The sequence below is a fragment of the Tetrao urogallus genome (genome assembly GCF_951394365.1).
Source record: "Tetrao urogallus genome assembly, chromosome: 3".
NCBI lineage: Eukaryota > Metazoa > Chordata > Aves > Galliformes > Phasianidae > Tetrao > Tetrao urogallus.
Genome location: NC_136815.1, coordinates 78,850,910 through 78,873,443, shown reverse-complemented (window position 1 = coordinate 78,873,443; position 22,534 = coordinate 78,850,910). Strand labels below are relative to the sequence as shown.

Sequence of the window (22,534 nt, the reverse complement as noted above, 5' to 3'; positions counted from 1 at the left end):
AAACAGTTAAATCAGCTTGACCTGTGTGAAGACAAAAATCTGATTTCAGCAGTGTTTTCAGTGATCTTCTTGTTTCCTGCGTGCTCACTGCAAAACTACTGCAGCAGCCTTGGGACTCTTGGCTGGTAGCTGGGCTACGTATGCATATACTACCTGCTTTTGCACCACAGTCAGCCTTCTCTGCCCCAGCAAGCAGCCTTGGTTTGATCTGAACTGAGCTGCTACAATCACCCCTGCCTGTGTGCTGGCAGCCTCCAGCACCTGGGCCATCAGCCCAGCCTGAGTTCATCGCGATAAGGGCATGCGGCATAGCTGGAAGCTGCAGAGATCGCCAGAACCCGTCCCTGCTGCAGGCGAGTGTTTCTGGAGGATATGCTGAGCTCGGGAGTGCAGGAAATCTCCTTCTAGGAATACCCAGAAGATCACTGCGATAGCACTCCAGCAGACAGAGTACATGTGGTATTTTGACCTGCATAGTGCTCTGGGAGCTGTTTCACCCTGCTATACATGGGGTAGCTGATGATCTCTCCAGCACAAGGGACCAGTAAAGAAGCTATTGTTCAGCTACAGGGGGTTTGCTTGTTTGTTTGGGGAAGAACAGCAAGGCAGGCAGCTGGGTGTGATAAGTATTTCAGTCACGCTGCTTTAGTCACTACCATGTGCAGATCATTATTTCTTTCCCAATTCTCCTCTACTGCCAGCATGTTATGTAAATCCCTTCCTGATTTCAGTTCTTATGTCCCTACTAGCTCTTCTCATCTGGGACACAGGGGATCAAGACAGCTTGTTGACCAGGAACCACTCACCTAGACTGCCATTATCCTAAAGCTTGAAGCTTTGCAGGAATCCAAGAACTGCCAACATGCCTTTCATGTCTTATAATGATTACTGCAACAGACCTCTTAAGAAATGAACATAGAACACCTATGCTTACTACATAAAAGGGGGAAGGTTGGAGAAGAAAATAATTCAGAAAAACAGAAGGAAAAAGTTGTTCTCCTTGGCTATTGAAGTTTTTCCTTCCTGCTGCTTTCTGTAAAAGCAGAAGGACTGACTGAATGGAAATCACACGAAGAAGTCTCCAGATTTTTTTTTAATCACTGCGTAGCCTACGCATCCTCTTCCCTCCTCTCTCCCTAAGGTGAATATGACACAACCAGAAAATCCAGCAGATGAGTACTCAAGCACAATAAGAAAGTCTGTCCAGGCTGCAGCCTCGCTATCTGCTCTGCTAAAGCTTTATGCCTTCTCTTAATGGCTTTATGCCTTCTCCTAAAACAGCCTGCATCTCTTTTGTGCGTACCTTGTATGCTTTGGGAACAATTATCTTTCAAGAAGATCAAAAGGACACCTCTAATGTCAGTCACTTGCATTGCAATATTACCAATTCATACATTTGTTTCCGTGTTTAAATGACTACTTTCACAATTTGGTTCCGCGCTTTGTTCATACTGAGTTATCTCAACCCACAATATTGTTATTGCAAACGTCTGTTGAAAGATTTAAATGAACAATTGAGGAAGCAGAAAACCACAGCTGGTCCTATCTTTTGGACACTTTAATCTACTTGTATTTGATTTTCTTCTCTAAACACATCACTGTTGTGTTGATGCTTCTTCTAAGGATTAATTAGCAAAGCAATTAACATGTTTTAACCTTTCTGTTTTCTTACCCATCCCTAAGGACATACGTACCTTGGTCAGTTTGTGCTTCAAAATTACACTTTTTGATGTTGTTCTGTCAAGGTCAGATTAATTAAATACTGCTGTACATACAACCAAAGTTTGGACTGGAGAGCTTCAACATTTTTTTCAGTGTTCAATTTCCAGTTCCACAGTCACCCAGAAAACAGTTTCATAGCAAACCATTCCCGTGTGTCAGGAATGCACTTCCTTAGTGGATGAGATCACATGAGACAAATACAAACCAAACAGCAGACAGCTCAGGAGGGCAAACTTCAGTGCCTGTCGGCATACTTTAAAGGAATCAAAACCTACTGCTGTGCAATACTTTGCTGAGTTATAATCAGTTCGCAGGGTCTCCACTTTCGAATGTTTTTTCTCAGAGATAAATTCATGACACTTCACTGCCCCAGGAACAAAAGTCGAGCAGACGCTACCTGGATTGTCAATCACAAGGCTGTAAAGTGGCCACTTAGCCGAAAGGAAAAGGCAGTACAGATTTCTCCATACAATTTACCAAGGGGATTCCTCATTAATCGGCAAGGGCTTTTCAAATGTTTAGTAATATGTGATCGTAACCGTGACCAATCAGGAGCATATCAAGCATTTGAGGTTTTTAAAGGCCCCCTACCAACGTGTTTAACCTTCATTTTACTAGACATTAGCCGCAGATGATTGTTTTCATCCATGCCCTCGCCCCATGTTGATTCTGAGAGCGATACCGCATTGTGAAAGACGGATTTATCTCCGTCTGCTTTATCTCCATGCTGCTGACATTTGAGCTTTTCAAGCTTTGCCATATTCTGCAGTAGATATCTATAAATAGGCTCTATTACATTATCAATCTCCTCTTTTGTGTTTAATTAATATTCTACAAAAGATAACACATACACCGCCCTGTATGTAAAGAATGAAGTCGATGTCTCTGCTTGCTGCATTTTTTAGTCCACATCCTGCACCAACTTCTGCTGGTTGGACTTGGTGGCCTCTTCCAACCTTAAGGATGCCTGTGATTCCACACTGCCTTTCCTCGGACACGCCACTTGTCAGCTCTCTCCCCATCCGTGCTGTGGCAGCTGTTAGCTCAGCACGCACACTTTCTTCTCATGTCCTCACACCTTCACCCCGCAGCACCACAGTCAAAGTGTCACCAAAGTCTGATCCTGACTCAATCCCATTCCAGAACTAATTTCTGGATTCTTTTGTTACAGATTCTTTGCTCTCCCTTTGACGGCTGCCTAATCCCTGCCTGCAGCACTGCTCCCATTTCCGCCTACTCCTCGCTCCAATCTCATCTCCTGCATTATCTTCACACCCTTCTGCACGCCCTCTTGCCCAGCGCTTTTGTCTGATCCTAATCTCTCCGAGGCCCTAACGCTGTGCACGCTGCAAACTCCTCTCTACAGGTCAGAGGCTGCACAGCATTTGCAACGCAAATCATTTCAGGGGGTTCCTTTCAGTCATAAACAGCGAAGGAAATATTGAACGTAAGCAGACATACTAAGTCAAAGGCATGGAACCATTTTGTTTGAGCTCCAGGATGTTTTTGTTTTAATTTATCTTTTATTATTATGCTTTGAAACCACGCTTTTACACATATATATATATATATTTTTCCCCATGAAGAGCTGCCCTCAGAGCACGAATGCCCTTTACTTCTTTACCATGAGAGTGGAGAGGTGCTGGAACAGGCTGCCCAGAGAGGTTGTGGATGCCCCATTCCTAGGCCAGTCTTCAAGGCCAGACAGGATGGGGCCCTGGGCAGCCTGGTCTAGTATTAAACGGGGAGGTTGGTGACCCTGCACGTGGCAGGGCGGTTGGAGATTCCTGATCCTTGAGGTCCCTCCCAACCCCGGCCATTCTGCGATTCTGTCACCCTGCGAATGCCACCCGCAACCGCCCGCCCTCTCCGCACGGAGCCACGCCCCCTCCTTTCGGCGGGAAGCCCCACGTGACGAGAAGGGGCGGGGCCTACCTCACGCCTCGCCTCACCCGCCCTAGGCGGGGACCCTAGGGGGCGCCCTCCCGCACCCCATCGTCTCCGTAGGAACTTTCTCTTCTCCGCCGCCCTTTGCCTCCAACGGTGACCCCGCAAACAGCCTGCGGCTCCAATCTCCGAGCACCGTCCCGCCCCTCGGCCAATCCGCGAGCTCCTTCCCCTGGCTCACTGGCCAATCCCCGCGCTCGAGGCCGCGCCCGCCCCGCCCACCGGCCAATCAGGGCGCGGAGTGGCGGCCGCGTTCTCCTCCTCCCTCCTCCTCCTCCCTGGCCCCGTGGCGCCGCGGCGCAGGCGGGTACCGGCTCTGCTCCCGCTGTCCGCGCCGGGCCGCGCCGCGCTCGGCGCCTCCCGCAGCCCCGGGGGCCGCGTCACCGCTCGCCGCCCCCCTCCCCAGCGGCAAGCCCGGCCCGAGCCATGCTGCTCCTGGCGGCCGCCTTCATCGTGGCCGTCGTCCTTCTCCTCTACATGGTGTCGCCGCTCATCAGCCCCAAGCCCCTCAAGCTGCCCGGCGCGCACGTCGTGGTGAGTCGAGCGATGCCTCTCCCCGCCCCGATCCCGGCCGCTGCTGGCCGACCGACCGCGGGGGAGTGGTCCGGCTGGGCGGGACGAGGGAGCGGGGAGGCCGCGGCCGCCGTGTCCCGGCAAAGGCCCGGCTGTGTCTGCCGGGGTGCTGAAGCGCGGCCCTCCGCGGGAGGGGGAAGGCGCGGGCTGAAAGGAGAGCCGGGGCGAAGAAACGGGTAGGCTGACTCGAAGGGAAGCGGGCAGACGGCACGCAGCGCGGGTATCCGTGTCCACGAGCAACGTTTTGCTTGTCTATAATCAGCGTGGTAGGAGCGAGCCTTTGAGGGGGAGGGGGTGTTATCCGGGAAAATGTAGCGTTTGAACAGTTCCCCAGGAGCGTACCGCCGAAAGCTGGACGGCTGCGGGATGGGGAGCGACAGCCGGGGGCCTGCGGGTGCGGCACGTGGGTGCGTGAGAGCGAGTCGGGACAGCGGTGCTCCTTCAGTCGGATGGCGGGACTAGCTGTAGTTCGCCCGGGTGTGCTCTGCGTAGAGTAGCTGTGCTGTTTGCTTGTTGAATCTGCTTGCAGATCGCCCTCCTTACAGCAGGGCTTGGGGTAATGCAGCAGTTAGACCTTTGAGGTGCGGAGGGATTGACAGCTGCTCGGCTTTGGGGATATGTTATATATATGTATATATATACGTTATATATATATATATATATATATATATATATATATATGTTTTACATATATATATATATATGTTTTACATATATATATATATATGTTATATATATATATATATATATATATATATATATATATATATTTGAGCTCCCTGCGGTGCCTTGTTATTTTGTTTGCATTTTTGTCTGCCTATTTGTTTTAGGACTGCTCTTTGCAGGTAGAGCTGTCTCTGCTTCGAGCTGTCCAAGTTACGACAGTGTTCCTGAGTTACTTGGTGCAGTGGGTATTGCTGGGTACTGTAACTGGCTTTACAGCATCATGAGATATTAGACCATGAGTGAAGGCTCTCTCTTTGAGTCTCTTCCCACAGCAGTAATGCTTGCTAAGCAGGAATCCTTCTGTACTGCGTAAAAGCAAAGGTGAAACAGGATAAGGGTCTTCTGCAATGCTCACATGAAAATAGAATAATAAACAATAAAGTGTTTGGTGTATTCCATTCTAGAATATTGTTCACTTGTTTGTTTTTAACCTGATTATCCCAAATGTTGTCTTTTCTTTATGTCATTATGCTTTTTTCAAAGCTACTCTGCTGGTTCTTCTGTTTTCAAAGAACCACTTCAGTTGGCTCACATAGAAAACGACAAAGAATAATCTCGTGGGAGAAACCTTCCCTCACAACAGCTACAGCTAATTATATTAGCCACGTAAGCTGAATTTGACACAAGTGAAGGTCTCAAAATGACTATTCATGGGACTATAGAATGGCCTGGGTTGAAAAGGATGTCAGTGATCCAACGAGTTTCAACCCCCCTGCTACATGCAGGGTCGCCAACCACCAGACCAGGCTGCCCAGAGCCACATCCAGCCTGGCCTTTAATGCCTCCGTAGATGGGGCATCCACAACCTCCTTGGGCAACCTGTTCCAGTGCATCACCACCCTCTGGAGGATTAACTGTATTGATACACCAATAGAAGAAAGACTGTAGGTATTTATCAGCATCACCTTTCTCATGGTTTTGTGCAAACCATTGTCAACCTTACAAATCTGTGGGTGATGAACTTCAGTGGCATTGCTGCTGGGAGAAGCACTTGTTTGACTTTGGCTTCAGTTATACTCTGAAAACATTCATGCAAACAAATGAAATGTGGAGCAGTTGTTTCAGAATTTTAGTTTTTGGATAGAGAGGTGCTGCTAATAACCCTGATGCTGTTAAACTTGCATGTTTGGATTTCAAATGTTTGGGTGAATTGTGTAAGGAAAAATACTGGATGATAGTTCTGTAAATTTGAAACTGTGCTCATGGAGGCTTTACACATCACATGTGCAATGTGAATTCTTGCATCGTATAATGGGAGTGAGTGCTCTCTGCTACTGAGATTATCAGAAGATTTCATGAAAAATATTCAGGACTCCAGCACTGTTCCAAGACTTCCTTGAAGTGTTTTCACAGAAGAGGTCAAAATCCGTTTATGTGATCTGTATATGTAATTCCTCCTTTGCATGTGCAAGAGAATACCTGTAGTATTTCTTAAAGAAAGTCATTGGATGTGTTTGGACACAGCTGTGTATATTGTTTCCTAGCAGTTACTTGTTGAATTCTCAATTTAAATCAGCATTTTTTTCGCAATCATTTTTAGAGGCTGTTTCTCTGTGCTCCTAACAGTTGTAGTGGTTAATATAGCTAGGTGTTTGAGCTATGAGGACAGGAATCTGAGGCAGAAAATGTGTGATTGTTTTTTGTTGTTGTTGTTGGGGTTTTTTCCCCTCTTGTCCTGTCCTGGAGTCACTTGTGTGATGGAAGTGCTTGCTGTGTAACATGAGGTATGCTTTAGAGGGGGATTGTGCCCACAGGAGTCTCTTCTAGTTAGTGAGGAATGGAAATCCATGGAACTCCAAATTACTGATCTCATCTTGTGGGGGTGTTTTTCTGTTCCATATCTGCTGTGTGTTTTGGTAACCTCAGAGGGCACTGTTAAATAGAAAGGACTTTGCAGCTTTCAGGTTGATTCGAGCATCAGGTTTTGCTATGTAGTAAAACGAAATGCTTTTATATGTGTGTTTGCTTTTGTGTGCTAACTATGGCAGGAATGTAAGGGTGTTTGCTGCTTGTGGTTGTCTTCCATTCAGTTTGAGCAGAGCCTTTAACTTGGACTTAGTTGAGCTTCAGCATACCTGAGCTAAAGGTGTAAGGGCATCTCAGGACTGGGAGTAGTTTCAGCAGTTCTGTGCAGAGCCCATCAGATAACGGCAGCAGGCTCTGGGTGTTCAGGAGTTGACCCATCTCTGTATCTCAGCTTTGTAGCTCTTGCACTGGGAGCACTGTGACCTGTGGCTTGGATGCATCAAGAGGTTCAGCAAGAGGTCATTTGGAGTCCAGTCAGGCACACCGGGCAATCGGAGCAGGTTACAGGGATGTTCTGTTTCAGTGGAACTAAATACCTGCTGTTAGAGCACTGTCTAGAAGCACGAAGCCAGCTTGCATCCTGTGCTGCTGCTAAGTGAAAGCTAACAAGCCCTGCTGGAAAGATCATATCAGGTCTTCATTTTGATTGCTTCTGATGATAGTTGTGGTAATTTGGAATTGCACTTATTCATTGATTGTGGAGTTGTTCTGTTTCCTTACTGTTACATTGCGCCTCATGGTGCATGTTAGTAACAACCTCCAACGTATTAGTAACAGCCTTCCACCTAAACACTGAAGTTCCCAGCTAACTGATTCTGCCTTTTGTCACTGACCTATCTGACATGAGCCCTATCCAGCATTCTTGGGTATGACTGTAAATAAAAACTTCCTTTTCTTGCTCGACTTCAGACCTCGTCTTTCCAAAGTGAACATTAGTGTTGTCTGACAAGCCAGAGGCTTTATACCTTCAAAGAATTCCTCAAACACTGGTGTAGTTGACCAGTTCATGACACTTAGCAATTTGTACAGGTGGCAATCAGCTGTGCCTCAGTGCTGTGCCAGAAGTGAGAATTGGAGCAATTTTCCACATGCGTTCATTAGTTTCTGTGCTGATGTATCAGCTGCTGCTGAAAATCTGTAAAAGATCATCTATGGAACTGAGGTTTGCTTGAATACATCAAACTGAATCTCTTAATCCTTCTAGAGATTTATTGGATTCTTGAAATCCAATCTTGAAAAAAAACTTAACTCTTCTCTTGTGAAGAATTAAATGATGCTGGGATTCTGCTGGAGTCCCCAAACATTAACAGTCATCCTTTACTCAGAATGCAGGAGGAAGTTTTTCACCCAGAGGGTGGTGATGCACTGGAACAGGTTGCCCAAGGAGGTTGTGGATGCCCCATCCATGGAGGCATTCAAGGCCAGGCTGGATGTGGCTCTGGGCAGCCTGGTCTGATGATTGGAGACCCTGCACATAGCAGGGGGGGATTGAAACGAGATGATCATTGTGGTCCTTTTCAATCTAGGCCATTCTATGATCTCCAGAACATAACAAGCATCTTGAAGTCACCCACAAAGGTTGGTGTAGTCGATTAGAAGATGATTTTGAATTGACTTTCTCTAATAGAGGAAGTCTGTGAAGCTCTGTTTAAGCTGAAATTAGTCTTTGTAAGTTCTTGACCCATTACAGCAGACAAATTAGACAAAAACTGTAGACTATGTTGAAAATAAGTTTTCTGAAGTTACATGATCACCCTTGGTGTACTGAGCTGTTTTGTTTGAAGGTTTGTGATGAGACACTCATAAGAAAGAAGAGCTCGGTGACTCATGGGAGCGTACTTCTAAATCTTTTGACTTTACTGCCTCCAGGAATATGAAGGAATTTTGGAGGTAGTAAGTCTGAAAACAAAACTGAGGCATGTGCAGATGAGACTGGGAGCCTTTGCTCTTCCACTGATTGGCTCAGCGCGTTCCATTTCTCATAGTTGAAATAGAGGTGATACCTTATTTTCTCTGAAGTCTTGACAAAGAACAGAAGTAACAACTTCCAGAGGAATATGAATCTCTTTTTCAAATATTTAAGCCTGTATTTCAGAACTCACTTCATCAATAAAGCGTTCGGTATTTTCTCAGTGATATGCTCTTAGAAGAAGATTCAACAAATTTTGCCATACAAGGAAAATACAACTCTGTATTTAAGGACCGAAGGCATGTGCAGACACTGGGTTTAAATGAACAAATCACCTGGAAGTCATATCAGGCAGAGGCTTTTATCTTTGTCAAGAAGAGCAGTTGAGTCACCATCTGTGTTTCGTTTTAAATGGAGTTTGCAAATAGATTTTTCAGGAGGGCAGTGAGGGGGTGATAAGGTGACTTTAACCTGTTTATTAGTATGGGGCTGTAGCCATCACCTTGCGTTTTCTGCAGTCAAACTGGTTATTTCCTGCTTGCATGGAAGACCACTGAGAATTATGGTTTAGAGGAAGAAGGAAAGGCTTGTGGAGGCTTAAAACTGGGATCCCCACAGAAAGGCATTGAGGGATGGCACAGGCAGTTCAGTATCCAGATGTGAACTGTGAGACATGCTCTACAGCAGATCAGCTGTCAAATCAAGGATGTTTATTTAATAAAAAAGAAGATAACTTTTTAAATTGTGTTTGTTCACTTGATGTTTTTTGGCAGACTGGGTGTGATCGCTCGCTTTATGAATTTTTGGAGGGGCAGTATATAATTACATTCTTAATAGTGATTTCAAACTTGTAACTATTACTGGACTTTAAAAATAAGTTAATCAAAGGCAAGTGAGAGTGGTCTGAGTGAGCCTGACATAAGAAACATGAAGAAATACCACCAAGGTAAAGCTGATATTTGGGGCAGAAAGAGTTGCCTGACAGGGTGGTGAGATTTTGTTTTTTCATTAATACTCAGTAAGAAAACTAACTCATGTATATCTTGTGTATTCATACTTCACTGGATAATATTTGAATCTCAGTGCACTATTAGAGTTTTGATTTGATTTTTATTGTGGTATAGGAGTAGGGATGACAACAATGGACTAACTGACTTTCAAATAACTTCTAGGTAACTGGAGGCTCCAGTGGAATTGGAAAATGTATTGCTATTGAATGTTATAAGCAAGGTGCTTTCATAACACTGATTGCAAGAGATGAGGTAAGCATATTTGTATTTTTGCTGGCTACACTATATTAATGAAATTGGTATGGCTGAGGAGTAATTTAGGAATTGATAATTACTCATTCTTTTTTTCACTGTATGCTGTAAGGTGGTCCTAATAATTTAAATTAATGTATTTTCAGGGTAGAGATGGCTGCCTTTTTAAGAAGTGTATCCAAACAGAAGATTTGTGATGGGCTTGCATTAAAACTCTTCCGTTGCTATCACATGGAGTTGATGTTTTGATTGTATATTCATAAATCTCTAAGATGAATATAGAAAAGTGTTATCATTAGCTGATGATAATGTTCTTGTTTTTAGAGAAAGTTTCTAGGGCTTCTTGAAATACTGAAGACTAATATGTTCTCATAACTGAGCTGCTTTAGCTGTTCTTGTTATCCATTTCAGAACAAGCTGTTACAGACAAAGAAGGAAATAGAAAAGTACTCTGTTAATGACAAGCAGGTAAGATCACTGTTACCTGTAACTGTTGTTTTTCAAGATAGTCACTTCATCATAACTCTAGTAGTCTGGTTTTTAAAACCAAGCTGTTTGATTACAAATAGGTGAGGCCTCACTTGAATTCAAACAATTCCAATCTGTCTACGTGTGATGTTCCAAACTCTGCTACATTTGATGTTGCCTGGTTAGTACACTAACTTTTTTCTCAGAGAAAAAGATTGGTATTTTCAGCTGTAGGTATAACAGAATTTTTTTGATAGCTGCAGTTTGCTGTCACTTGATAAATGTTTGTATTGTTCAAGATTGAGGAGAATAACCTACTTTTTTCAAGTCTCTCTTCGAGAGATCATAAATGCAGCAATTGTAATGGGGAATATATTTAGGTACTTGTTTTCAGATTTTGTTCCCTATGTTGTGCTGTGTATTGCTGTTTCCCTGGCAAAGTACTGAGGTTTCTAAACACTGAAGGTACTTTAGTAAATAAATAGTGTACTCATGCTTAATGCGCTGTTTTAGTGCATTAATGCTTGCTGGACTACTAGCTGTTAAAGTAGGGGCAGCTTTCTGTGTTCAAAAAGCACAATTTTGAGATGAAATATTACCATGTTTTTTTTTCTTTATACTCATAATTGAAAGGAAAAGGGAAACAGCATTGAGAACATTGCATCTTTGATTTCCTCTTTCTCGTGTTCCAGAAGCTGATTCTTACTTTCATTGTTACCAATGCAAGCAATTTGTTTGTGATAAGGAATTTGGTGTCTATTGGATGTAATAAGTCACTTGTTTAGTCTGGTAAATTAGGAAGTTTGATATTCTCTTGAAAAGAAGCAAAGGAGGAAGATGAACACTGGGGAGCTAGTACTATAATACAATAGTACTGTGGTACAATAATGCTAGTACTAGCTGATATAAATGAAGGTATCAAGCAAACTCTGATTCTGTCTTTGCTCATTCCTGTCAAATGGCTCAAGGTGATCTTTCTGTGCATGTTGCCTTACTCAGATCAAATTTATTTTGAAATATGAAGTCATGTGAGGTGAGGAGGAGCAGCGTTTTGTCCCCTTTTAAAACAAATAAATCCCGGTAACAGTTTTCCTTTAGCTGCTTGGTTGGCAACCCTGCACATAGCGGGGGGCTGAAACGAGATGATCATTGTGGCCCTTTTCAACCCAGGCCGTTGTATGGTTCCATGCTCTGGTCTTTTCCCAGGGTTGTGATGAATTTTGTCAAACACTGTCAAAATGCTCTTGTTAAAAATCTGTCCAAGTTCGACAGATGTGGGCTTACGTTTTTATTTTCTGAAGAAGAATACTAGGTATACCCTCAAGAGTCTCAGTTAAAATTTCACTAAGTTCAAGACTGAACAAGCTTCAGTGTGGGCTAAACAGGATTGTTTTAACACTAGCAAATTTAGACTTGTCCGTACTTCCACTGGCTGTAGTGGGAGTGCCCTCGTGTACCTATTGTTGAGTTGTAGTCATTGTCACAGGGAAGACTGCCTGTTCTAAATTCAACGAATACAAACAGAAAAAGCAGGGTGTCTGGAACAGCAGATAAGAAGCTGACAAATGAGGGCAGCTGAACAGACAGAGGCTGTACAAGAAGATTGCTGAAAGCATGGTGTTGTCTGGGATGGATTGGCAGACCACAGAGGCTGTTACATTTGCAAGATGTCAAGCTAGGGAGCAAAAATCCAGAGGAAATACCAGTTTTTACCTGATTATATGCTGTATGCATTCTGCTCACGCATGTATATGTAATACTAAGTTGCATTGAGAACCAGGATTGTGGTGTTTACATACCTTTAGGTGTTTGATTTGGCGTGTTTTCTCTGAAAGACATTTATATGTGATTTATTTAGAATGCTGACAGTGCAGCCTGTACAAATAAAGGTGTGCAGTGGAATGAAATACTTGCCCATAATTTTTTTTTTTTTGGAAATTTTTAAAAATCCCTTTCCTAGTATGGAATATTCCTAGCTACTTCGCTGGGAGTGGAATTTAGCTTTTATTAAGAAATAAATGCTTCAGGAATGATCAGACAATGCTCTATTAGAACAAAAGACGAGGAACTGGAATGAGGATATTGGACTTCCTGGCAGCATAATCTGTTTATTAGGACCACATTCACAGTGCATGCTCTGGACTGGAGATAATCAACTTAATGTAGCAGAAAGGAAATACAATAATAGAAGCAAAAAGATGAATTGTATAATGTGGTGTTAGCCAATGCAAGCATTGCTAGTTCCCGAGTATATTGTTCACAGTATGATTAACTGATCTGTGGCCCGATGTCCAATTTTCATATGGAACTGTGATAATTTTTTTTTTAACCTTGCTGATCTTGTGAAGGCATCCAGATAGTAAATCAGTGTTATCTTAGCTCAGCTGTTTGTTGTTCTCAAACTTACGGTAAAGATAAATATTTCTAAAATCTACAAATGCCCTGAGGGGAGATGCTTGCTGGCCAACCAATAACTTGCACCACAAGTTTACTCCGACGTCCAGCTATGCACAGTGCTGGAAGGCAGGAATAGCCAACCTGCTGCACAGGAATGGCAAGCAGATTCTGTTTATGTAGCTGGGAAGTGTTGCAGTCTGACCAGAGGCAAAACTGACAAATGACTGGCTGCCAAAGCAGTTAGTTACACTTTGGTAAGCTTTTCTTCATTTTTGTTGGCATGCTTCATGACAAGTGACCCTGATGACACTCGTTAGAAACTGGCGATGACTTTATTTCACCTGAAACCAGCTTTAAATGAATTGAACAAAGTAAAGTAAGGCGTAGAAATCGGGATGAGAATATAGCAGTCTCTACTTTTGTTATGGTATGTGATTGCTTCTCATTTCAAGATACTGAGTTGCCCCTGAATTTTGCTGATTGTTTAGCAGAGAGGATAGTCTCTTTGTAAATCCCTGGCCATGTTGGAGTTGGCAGTGATCTTAGAGTTGGTGATACCCCAAAGTCAGTGCTTCCTTTGGCTGGAAGTTGACTGGACGGTGCCTCCAAAACTTAGATTCTGAGACCGTGTTGCTAAATGTAACCAGCAGTTTTAAAGAAAAGCAATACCTAACTTCCAACTGCAACAAAACTTAAGACATTGCTGTCTCTTTTTTAATTTTTGTTGTTTATTTACATATCCTCCCCTGGGCCGGTGTCTATTTTCTTTTTCTTGTGTCGTTCAAACTAAAATCCGTAATCTCTTGTTCCCAGACAAGGAGTAAATGTTAAATCACGTTTTAGGCATGTGTAGCACTGTGCCACTGATCAGTTCTTCTTAGTCTTGATTTTTTTTCTAATTTTGTCCCTCATATGACCTAATTAAGCAGTGTGCAGTTTCTTTTGTAAGGCTTGGGGCCAACCATTCTTGGACTTCAATTATAAAATTTCTTTCATTTTCCTTTTTTAGGTTGTGCTTTGTATTTCTGTTGATGTATCTAAAGACTATGAACAGGTGGAGAATGTTCTAAAACAGGTGAGGCAACTGTTTTACCTGTGTGTGTGTGTGTGTGTGTGTGTGTGTGTGTATACATGTGTGTATATATATATAAATGTCATTTCTGTGTGATGTGTTCCAAGTGGTAACATAACTTATAATGGCACTGTACTATATGAATGCTTTTTCCTGCTAGGGAGCTTAACTTCTGTCCTCTTGCAGGCTCAGGAAAAGCTGGGGCCAGTTGACCTGCTTGTAAACTGTGCAGGAACATCAGTTACAGGAAAATTTGAGGATATTGAAGTGAATTCTTTTGAAGTGAGTGATCATGCTTTATTTCACTGCAAGTAATTAGTCATTCCCCTGTTCTAAGGAATAGATTATTTTACTGTGTCTTTCCAGACTGTGTAAGTAGCCATATATTTCATTAGTGATGGTTTTTGTATGCATTTCTAGATTTGCAAGGATTGCAACTTATTTTTTTACCTGATTATTGGTCCATGGATAGTTCAGAACAGTGAATTTTCCACCTGGAACAGGGAAGGACCTCAAGATGGCAAGGAAGGTTGATGTGTGCTTTTATTTAACACACTGTGAAAGACACTGAATTTCATATGGTCTCTTTTTTTCCTGGTGAAGATGTGTGGGTCTTTTTTCCCGTATTTTGAATCTGTTTAAGAGGAATCCATCTTGCCAGCATTCAACTCTGGGGTGCACGAATTGTTAGTAACTTTATGCAGCTTGATAGAGGGGGGAAAAAAAAAGAAAAAAAAAAAAAAAGAAAAAAAAAAAAAAAAAAAACAATAAAACCCAAATCAAAATGTATATTTAAAAAAAACAAAAACATCCTCTCTACTTTTTGGTTACTTTGATTCCCACCTCATCACTGAGCCACATGAAAATGCTAATTAGGCTTGATACTAAATAGGCATATTATAGTAAGTGTAACAGTAAGTGTAAATAATCTGTTTTATTGTTTGTAAATGCCACCAGTTGTGTTTTAGGTCACAGAATCACAGAATTGTAGGGGTTGGAAGGGTCTTCCAGAGATCATCAAGTCCAACCTCCCTGCCAAAGCAGGTTCCCTACACCAGATCACACAATCCAGGCAGGTCTTGAACATCTCCAGAGGAGGAGACTCCAGGTCCTCAGGAGAATGAAACAGAAAAATTCATCTTACTTGTCTACAATGAGAGCTTGTGCATATGTACAAGGAATTTTTTTTTCCTGCTTCTTTTTTAGGAAGCCCTTTAAACTTTCATTTCAGTATGTTTTTGTACATTGCGTATAAATGCATTGCTTTCTAGACACTGTTCAAGTCAGTTTTTTTTGTAATTTGCCCTTTTTTTCTTTGTGAAGGCCATAGTAATTCACATTATCAGTATCCTGAATGCCATTAACACTTGCATATGCAGTGCATTTCCTTTTTATCTTACGGTGAGATTCTTAGCTATAGAATGGTTTATGAAACTAATACAGGAGAAAACAATTGTTTACTTTGCTAGCTGATAGAAATAGAAATGTAGTGGAGTTTGATGTTAAAGCAAGCCTCAGTAGGGATTTTGGAGAAATAATGCTAAGCATCTGAAGAATTCTGAATCTGTGACTCAGATACCATTTCAATATCCTTTTTTACAGAGATTAATGGCCGTCAATTATCTGGGTAGTGTTTACCCGAGTCGTGCAGTGATCTCTACCATGAAAGAACGGCGGATGGGAAGGATTGTGTTTGTATCATCTCAGGCTGGGCAACTGGGCCTTTTTGGTTATACAGCCTATTCTCCAACCAAGTTTGCTCTTCGAGGATTGGCCGAAGCCCTGCAAATGGAGGTGTGTGAAATGATTGAAGTATTCTTGCTTGTAAACAAGAACATATATTTTCACTAGCTGCTAAGCACGTTTTTATTTCAGTAGTCTTGTGCAGCTCTGCTGGTACCTGTTGTGTTGATGCTTCTTTGGGAGCAGTACAACCATATTGCTCTGTGCAGGGCTGTGGAAACTAAGCTTTCAGTTGCACAAGAGAGAAGAAACTCAGTTTGTTTCTAGAACTGAAGATGACCGCATACAAACTTATATGTTCTATTTATCTTATGTCTAAATATCTTCTATTTTAATGAAAGGGACTTGAATTTTAAGCAGAATGGTATTGAAGATCCCATGGTTGTGTGAGGGGTTGGTGTGTAGGCCTGTGATTCCCAAGCTGATTGCAAGGCAATGCTAAGTGAATGGTATGTGAGCCATATGAGACAGTAAAACTTGCAAGCTTGAATTAATAACCAAATCCTCTGTTCAAAGTGGTTCACTCTTCTAGACATTGGTATATGTGAGCTTTATATATTGCAATGTTCTAAGCCTACATTTAAGTTGAGACAAAAAGCAAAAACAACACTTTTCATTGTTTGATAAGATGAGACTTGGAAGTATGTCACTGCAGTAAGACAGGTAAAATTGATTGGGAAGTGATTTTCCTTAATCTGTTTGGTTCTAGACCTTGCATGATCACTGTTGTTGTCCTTCAGTGTAGTGGATGGTGTCGGTCAGGATTAGAGAGTTGTGGCCTGCAGAGCAGTGGGACTGCTGAGTCTGTCTTCAAACTGGTGATATATTTTTTTGTTGAATTTTTAAAGGTGTTTACCAAACAAGGCAACACAACCATATCTTTAAAATCTGTGTTTTCTTCCTTATTTGACAAAGCTCCGAGTCTTACAGGTGTTGAGTGCGTGGATGATTTAACACCACAAGCAATCTGAAGAAATAAAGCAAGCATGAATTTAAGAGAAATTAACAAAATTATGAGAGAAATGTAAAGGCTGTCAGTAATAAGATAACACTTCTTTTTTTGTGAACTGCAGGTCAAGCCTTATAATATCTATGTAACAGTGGCCTATCCTCCAGATACTGACACACCAGGCTTTGCAGAAGAAAGTAAAACAAAGGTAAATCATCCTTCAGCAACACTGTAATGGTTATAAAGGTAAATGGTTGAAAAGGTATACTTTATAATAAACAGTGCATTTCAGGTATCATTCACTTCTGTAGTACTTCTCGAAACAGTGCATATTAAAATGTTTAAAATGCTTAAACACATTGGTTTTTATCAACTTCGCTGTCCAGTGTAGTTTACTCTGGCTTTAAATGGAAGAACTGCTTAACTTTAATAGCTGAAACATTAATAAGCTTTTCTGCATGCAATCTGAATGTTGCAAAATAGCAAACTAAAGCCACTGTAAGTTGTTTTGATATAAAAGCTCGATGAGCCACAATAGTGTACCTCTTTTGCACCTTTTGATATTGTGCTGTTAGGATGGTCCTGACAGGTGAAAGGAAAACTCCAGTTCTTCACTGAGATGTGCAAACCAACTGTTCTGTGTGAATACGTGTTATGGCACAATTTTATATGCAAGAACAACCACTATTAATGTAGAAAGGAAGCTTTGTCATTCTGTTTGGCACTACTGCTTTTTCAGAGAGGTGTATCAGTGGTTGTCTTTTTCATTTAGCACAGCTTAAAGCAGGTTTTGAGCTTCAGAAATTTAGTTGCTTCTCGTCACTTGGCAAATTCCTATGCATAAAATGGAATATCAAAAAAGGGTGCTGGCAGTGCTACTTTTGAGCCCCTGTTTGCACTGATGTATCTGCTTACCATACAGTGGTATCTGTAGATTAGCCACATTTAAGATGCTTCATCTAATATAATGTATAATAGGAAATTGAGGTGAAGTTCTGTTTTGTCTTTCACCCTTTCTGTAGGAATCAGTAGGGACTGTGTAACACAATTCTTTGTAACTTCTTGGTAATAGATCTTCTGTATTAAACATACTTCCACACATCCACGTAAAGAATTACACATCTGAAGATACTCGTGTAGTTTGCACATTCTTTGTCTTTTCTTCATAATAGCCTACTGCAGGGAAATATATTCTCCAGCAAAATGTTCTGTTAATCTCAGATTTCTGTTTAAGGGGAATCAGTGATGTGTGTGCATATATATGGCTTCTTTATATCAAAAAGGCATTGTCTTTTAAACATGTTTATGCATGGTTTTAGCACACATGAAGTCTTTTTGTTGTGTGACTACCTTGATACCTTAAATCACTGCAATATTCTGTCATTTAACAGTTCAGAATGTCATTCATTTTGGTTGCATTTATTTAGTACTGCTGAGTTTAGAACATCTGTTTCTGTGGTTTGCATCTCATTAAGGCTAAGCTGTTTTATTCTGTAATCATTGCTCATAGTTAGTTTAAGCAAAAAAAGTCAGCTGCAAGGATGCTTCTTCCTTGTGTTTAATCACTAAGCTCTTTTTCTGAGATAACTGCATGACAAATTGTAACAGTGCTTTGACTGGCTAATCAGATGAAGTATTTGATGGTTGAGCTCTGCCTGCCTTTTTCTCAGCATGTCATTAACTTTAGTGAGACGCCCTCGAATAGCTGCTGATTTTTCCAAAACTTAAAGTACTGTAGTTGATTTTCGACATCTGCATCTCTCATGGATTTTGTCGACACTGGCCAATGAATTAAATTTTGCATGGGTTATGAAATGGAGATCTAGTGACACAGACCATACCACCGTAGGAAAGCAGGTGAAAGGTGTTTGTGTGTGATTTCCTCTGACAAAGACACTGACTTTTTTTCTTAATACACGTTTAAAAAATAAACCAGTGAGCCTGGTCAGCACATTGGGATTCACAATTTCACAGATACTTCAGATTGACATTGAGAGAGAAGCCTGTAATTTTCTTCCCTAGAAGTGTGGGATTTTCAAGAAGTGTGTGTGTTTCAAAGGATTAATCTTAAAATGCTTTATGGATACTAAGTATTTGACTAAGTTTGAATGCTTCCATTCAACTTCATTAAATCTAATTCAATTCTTCTCTATAACAAATCTACTTGTAACCACTCTTCTTTTCCTAATTTAGTGCAGTTTGTTCTTTATCAACAGAACCATTTATCTTCATATATTTATCATTCAAACAGCTTGCCATGCATTTAGCTCCAGCATTATAGAAGCAAATAAATGACAAACAAACAAGCTTCTGAATACTTCTCAAACCTTTTTACTGCTTGCTCTTAAAACAGATCAGACTTATTTTTGTAAAAGAAATTGTGACTGATCAAATTGCTATGGCTGCTTTCTTCTAGTAAGGTAAAATGACATAAATGCTCTAAAACACAAAGTGAAATACAGTGTTGGATTTCGGTGGGTACCCTGTGTGGTGTTTGAGAAACAAACAAAAAAAAATTAAGTAAAATCTCACAAAACAAATTCATAAGGCATTTAATTATTTAATTCATTAAAAGAAAAAATAGAGGCATTGAGGAGACATAGCTTAAGCATTTTTCTGCCTTCTGAAAATCAAATACTTGGAAAGAACACCATCTCCTTTTTTGTTGGTAATAAATTCCAAGGGGGAAAGTGCTGCCTAGAAGCTGGCAGCTCTCTTTGTAAAACTGCTGCTTGTGAAGGTGCTTTTTCTTTTCAGTGGATGTTTTAAGTGACAGAACGGTACCACTTATAAGCAGCACCACCACCTGCACTGAAAGACCCAAAACCAAAATTTGTCCTTTGTGTTTTCTCTCCTGTGTGTTCTGAGTCCAACTTCTAATGACGTTTCTCTATTAAAGCCCTTAGAGACAAAGCTCATTTCTGAAACCTCATCTGTTTGCCAAGCGGAACAAGTTGCCAGAGTTATAGTCAAAGATGCCATAGTAAGTAAATCATTTCTTAAAGTATGACCTTCAAAGGAGAGACCAAGATGGCTTGTAATGCTTGTTTAAGAGAATGATTGAGCTAAAAATAAGATCAATTTACAAGAAGTGGTGGTCTCTCCTTAGTTTGAGCAGGAAGTTTTTTTCTATTCCTCTTTTGTGGCTGTGCCCACAAATGATTTTGTGCCATCTTTTTGAACTAAAATGTATCCGAAGTTGTCCTTTAGAATAAAAGGCTGCCTTGGGATGATACAATGTCTCAAAAGCAGGTTATGGCTGTGTTTCAAAGCACTGAACTATATTGGCTTTTTATGTATCAAATACCATTTGTCTAACCTCAAAAGCTTCTTTGACAGTCTAATTTTTCTTGAATATGAGCTTAGATCAAAATGATTTTAAAATAAATGGAAGATGTCTAGCCTTTTTGGCTATAAATGTCTAAAGTATCTGATTTATGAGTGATTAGAATACAGTAAGATGTTCTTAGTTACAAAGGAGCATTGCATTTTTAGGAATTGTTGTAGAGATTTGTGCTGAAGATTGCTTCTTAACAAAATAAGAAGCAGCAAACACCAAGGACATTCTGAGGTGGAAATAAAACTGGAATTTAATATCCTTAGAGTACAGCAATTGAATCCTGTCTGTTATTATTTTACAATTCTACATTACAATACTTTTAACAAGGTTTTGAGCAACTTTTACAATAGCTTCACAAATGCAGCAGATAAGTGCAAAGCCACGCCTGGATTTGGGGTGGTGAGTTTCAAAATACAGTATGTCCTCACGTGGTATTCTGCATTGATAGTTAAGGACAACCAGTCAGCTTTCTAATCATAAGTATCTGATCTTTTTATTCCATGCCTTCCAGTGGTGGTCTATTAGTTGAGGTGTGGTCTTTATGCCGTCAAACCCTCAGCTGAGAGACTAAAATTGAAACTAAAAGGTCGTTCTTGGACTGTAGGAACTCAGTTCTCTCAGGTGTGTGTTGGGTAGTACTTCACTCACATATCATCTCCTCTACTGCTCTAAATAGACAATTGTGATTCAGGAACACCCCCCCCCCCCCCCCCCTTTCACTTCTGCGCTCCACAGTCATCGTGCAGTGTGTCAGGAAGTCTGTTTTCCAGCAAAACCTGGTAGGAGAAAAAAATAAATGAAGTGGGAGAAGCCCAGGAGTCAGAGTTACAGAGTTGCAGTCTTTTCTGATGAGTAGTCCCCCCCCACCCCCCCCAAAAAAAAAAAAAATCCACACCTTTTTCTCCTGGGGAGCCTCCCCTTCTGCTGTTAGTTGAATCTCTTAGTATGCAGTGTATTTAGCAGTTTTGAGGACAGCCAATCAAAGCCGTTGATATAAGTGAAGGTGAACTTTTTGCACAGTGTTTGAAGGACACCTCCTCCAATAAGTCTCACACAGTAGTAACCTGATTTGGGAAGAAAAAAAAAAAAGGTTTAGCAGTGTTTTATTCTTTGAGTACAGCAGTGATTGGTGATCTGACAGAAATAGGGTGTAATTCTCTCTGAAACGTGTTCACAGGGAGAACATTGTGCATTTTCTCTATCAGTAGGCATACTTCAAGAAGAAACATAGAGCCTTTCTAGCATACAAAGAAATTCTTAGAAATCTATCACACCTCTATTTTTAGGGAGTGTCTTCCAGAATGTTGCTGTATAGTACAAAATACTTCTTAAAACATAGGCTCTTAATTGTGGTCATATTTTTTACATTGAGGTATTCATTCATAGTGACATGAAATTAAGTATGATTATTATAAATAGCTGTAAAATTAAGGCATGTCATGTTTTGCCACAACTGGGTAAATTACATTTTCCTTAATTACTGTTTTCCTTCCATTCAGCAAGGGAACTTTAACAGCTTTGTTGGATCAGATGGTTACATGCTATCAATATTGACAAGTGGAATGTCACCAGTCACTTCTATCACTGAAGGTCTTCAGCAGGTAAGGTTTGCAAAGGCCTCATAGTCACAATTCCTTGCAGTTTAAAATATGTAGAACGTTATGCAAACATTGATTATTTTTTCATCAAGTAGCTGTCAATACCATGGAGGCTTGGATTTAGGAAACTGGAGCAATGTTCTTGAGCTGAAGCAGCAATGTGGCAAGAAAGCAGAGATAACTACACACTGCTCAGTCCCGAACTGGAACATAGTTAAGAATGTCTTCATATGTTTTTTTTCTTGATTACATTACCTGTCTGGAACTTTTACTTCATGAGTAAATAACGCGCTACAATCCAGGATCATAAGTGAATTGAAAGATGTTTCTCTGTTTCCAGGTTGTTTGCATGGGCATTTTTCGCATCATTGGCCTCTTTTACCTAGGAAGCTTTGACAGCATAGTTCGACGCTGCATGATGCAAAGAGAAAAATCTGAAAATACAGATAAGACTGAATAATCTTGAATTGAATTGAAAGAAGAATGTCAAACAGTCCTGGACAGCTTGCTGCTCAAGTGGGACTCAGCTTCTCTGTTGAAGGATGTAGACTGAAGGTACTTGGTTATGTGATAGATGAGTCCTCTCAAAAGCAATGAAAGAAAACAGAAGCTTAACTCCAGAAAATGCCAAGCTATGCAAAAGAGAGATTGAGGATTAGCTTTTTTTTTTTTTCCTTTGGTGATTTGAGCTGGAGAGAATTTGGGAACATGTAAGTCACCTGTAGGGTAGAACTTGAGAATGGACCATGTGTGGTAATTCTGGACAAATGCTTAAGTTTTCTCACTTTGGTGCTTATGTGGAAAAAAAAAATAACTATACCACGACAGACTGGGCTGAAGTAGATTAAAGTCCCCTGAACAAGTCAGTACTCTTGCTAATGTTTTGGGACTGTTTTTAATTTGGAATGTTAACTTTTCCTTTGATGGCCAATCTACAGATATTTCAGTCAAAGACAGCTTTCTTTATTCTGTTCAGCACACACTTGTGGAAACCTCAAGATGACAGATTTTTTTTTTTTTTT

General features: G+C 40.9%; 1 protein-coding gene across 1 annotated transcript; it reads left to right on the top strand.

Moving 5' to 3' along the window:
• Positions 1-4,095: 4,095 nt before the first annotated feature.
• On the top strand, positions 4,096-21,972 carry KDSR (3-ketodihydrosphingosine reductase; the record flags this gene model as incomplete). Its single annotated transcript, XM_079533589.1, has 10 exons — positions 4,096-4,203; positions 9,856-9,945; positions 10,357-10,413; positions 13,820-13,885; positions 14,069-14,164; positions 15,485-15,676; positions 16,699-16,782; positions 19,474-19,557; positions 21,414-21,515; positions 21,853-21,972. The coding sequence occupies 10 exons, from the start codon at positions 4,096-4,098 to the stop codon at positions 21,970-21,972; spliced, it is 999 nt and encodes a 332-aa protein (XP_079389715.1).
• Positions 21,973-22,534: the final 562 nt, after the last annotated feature.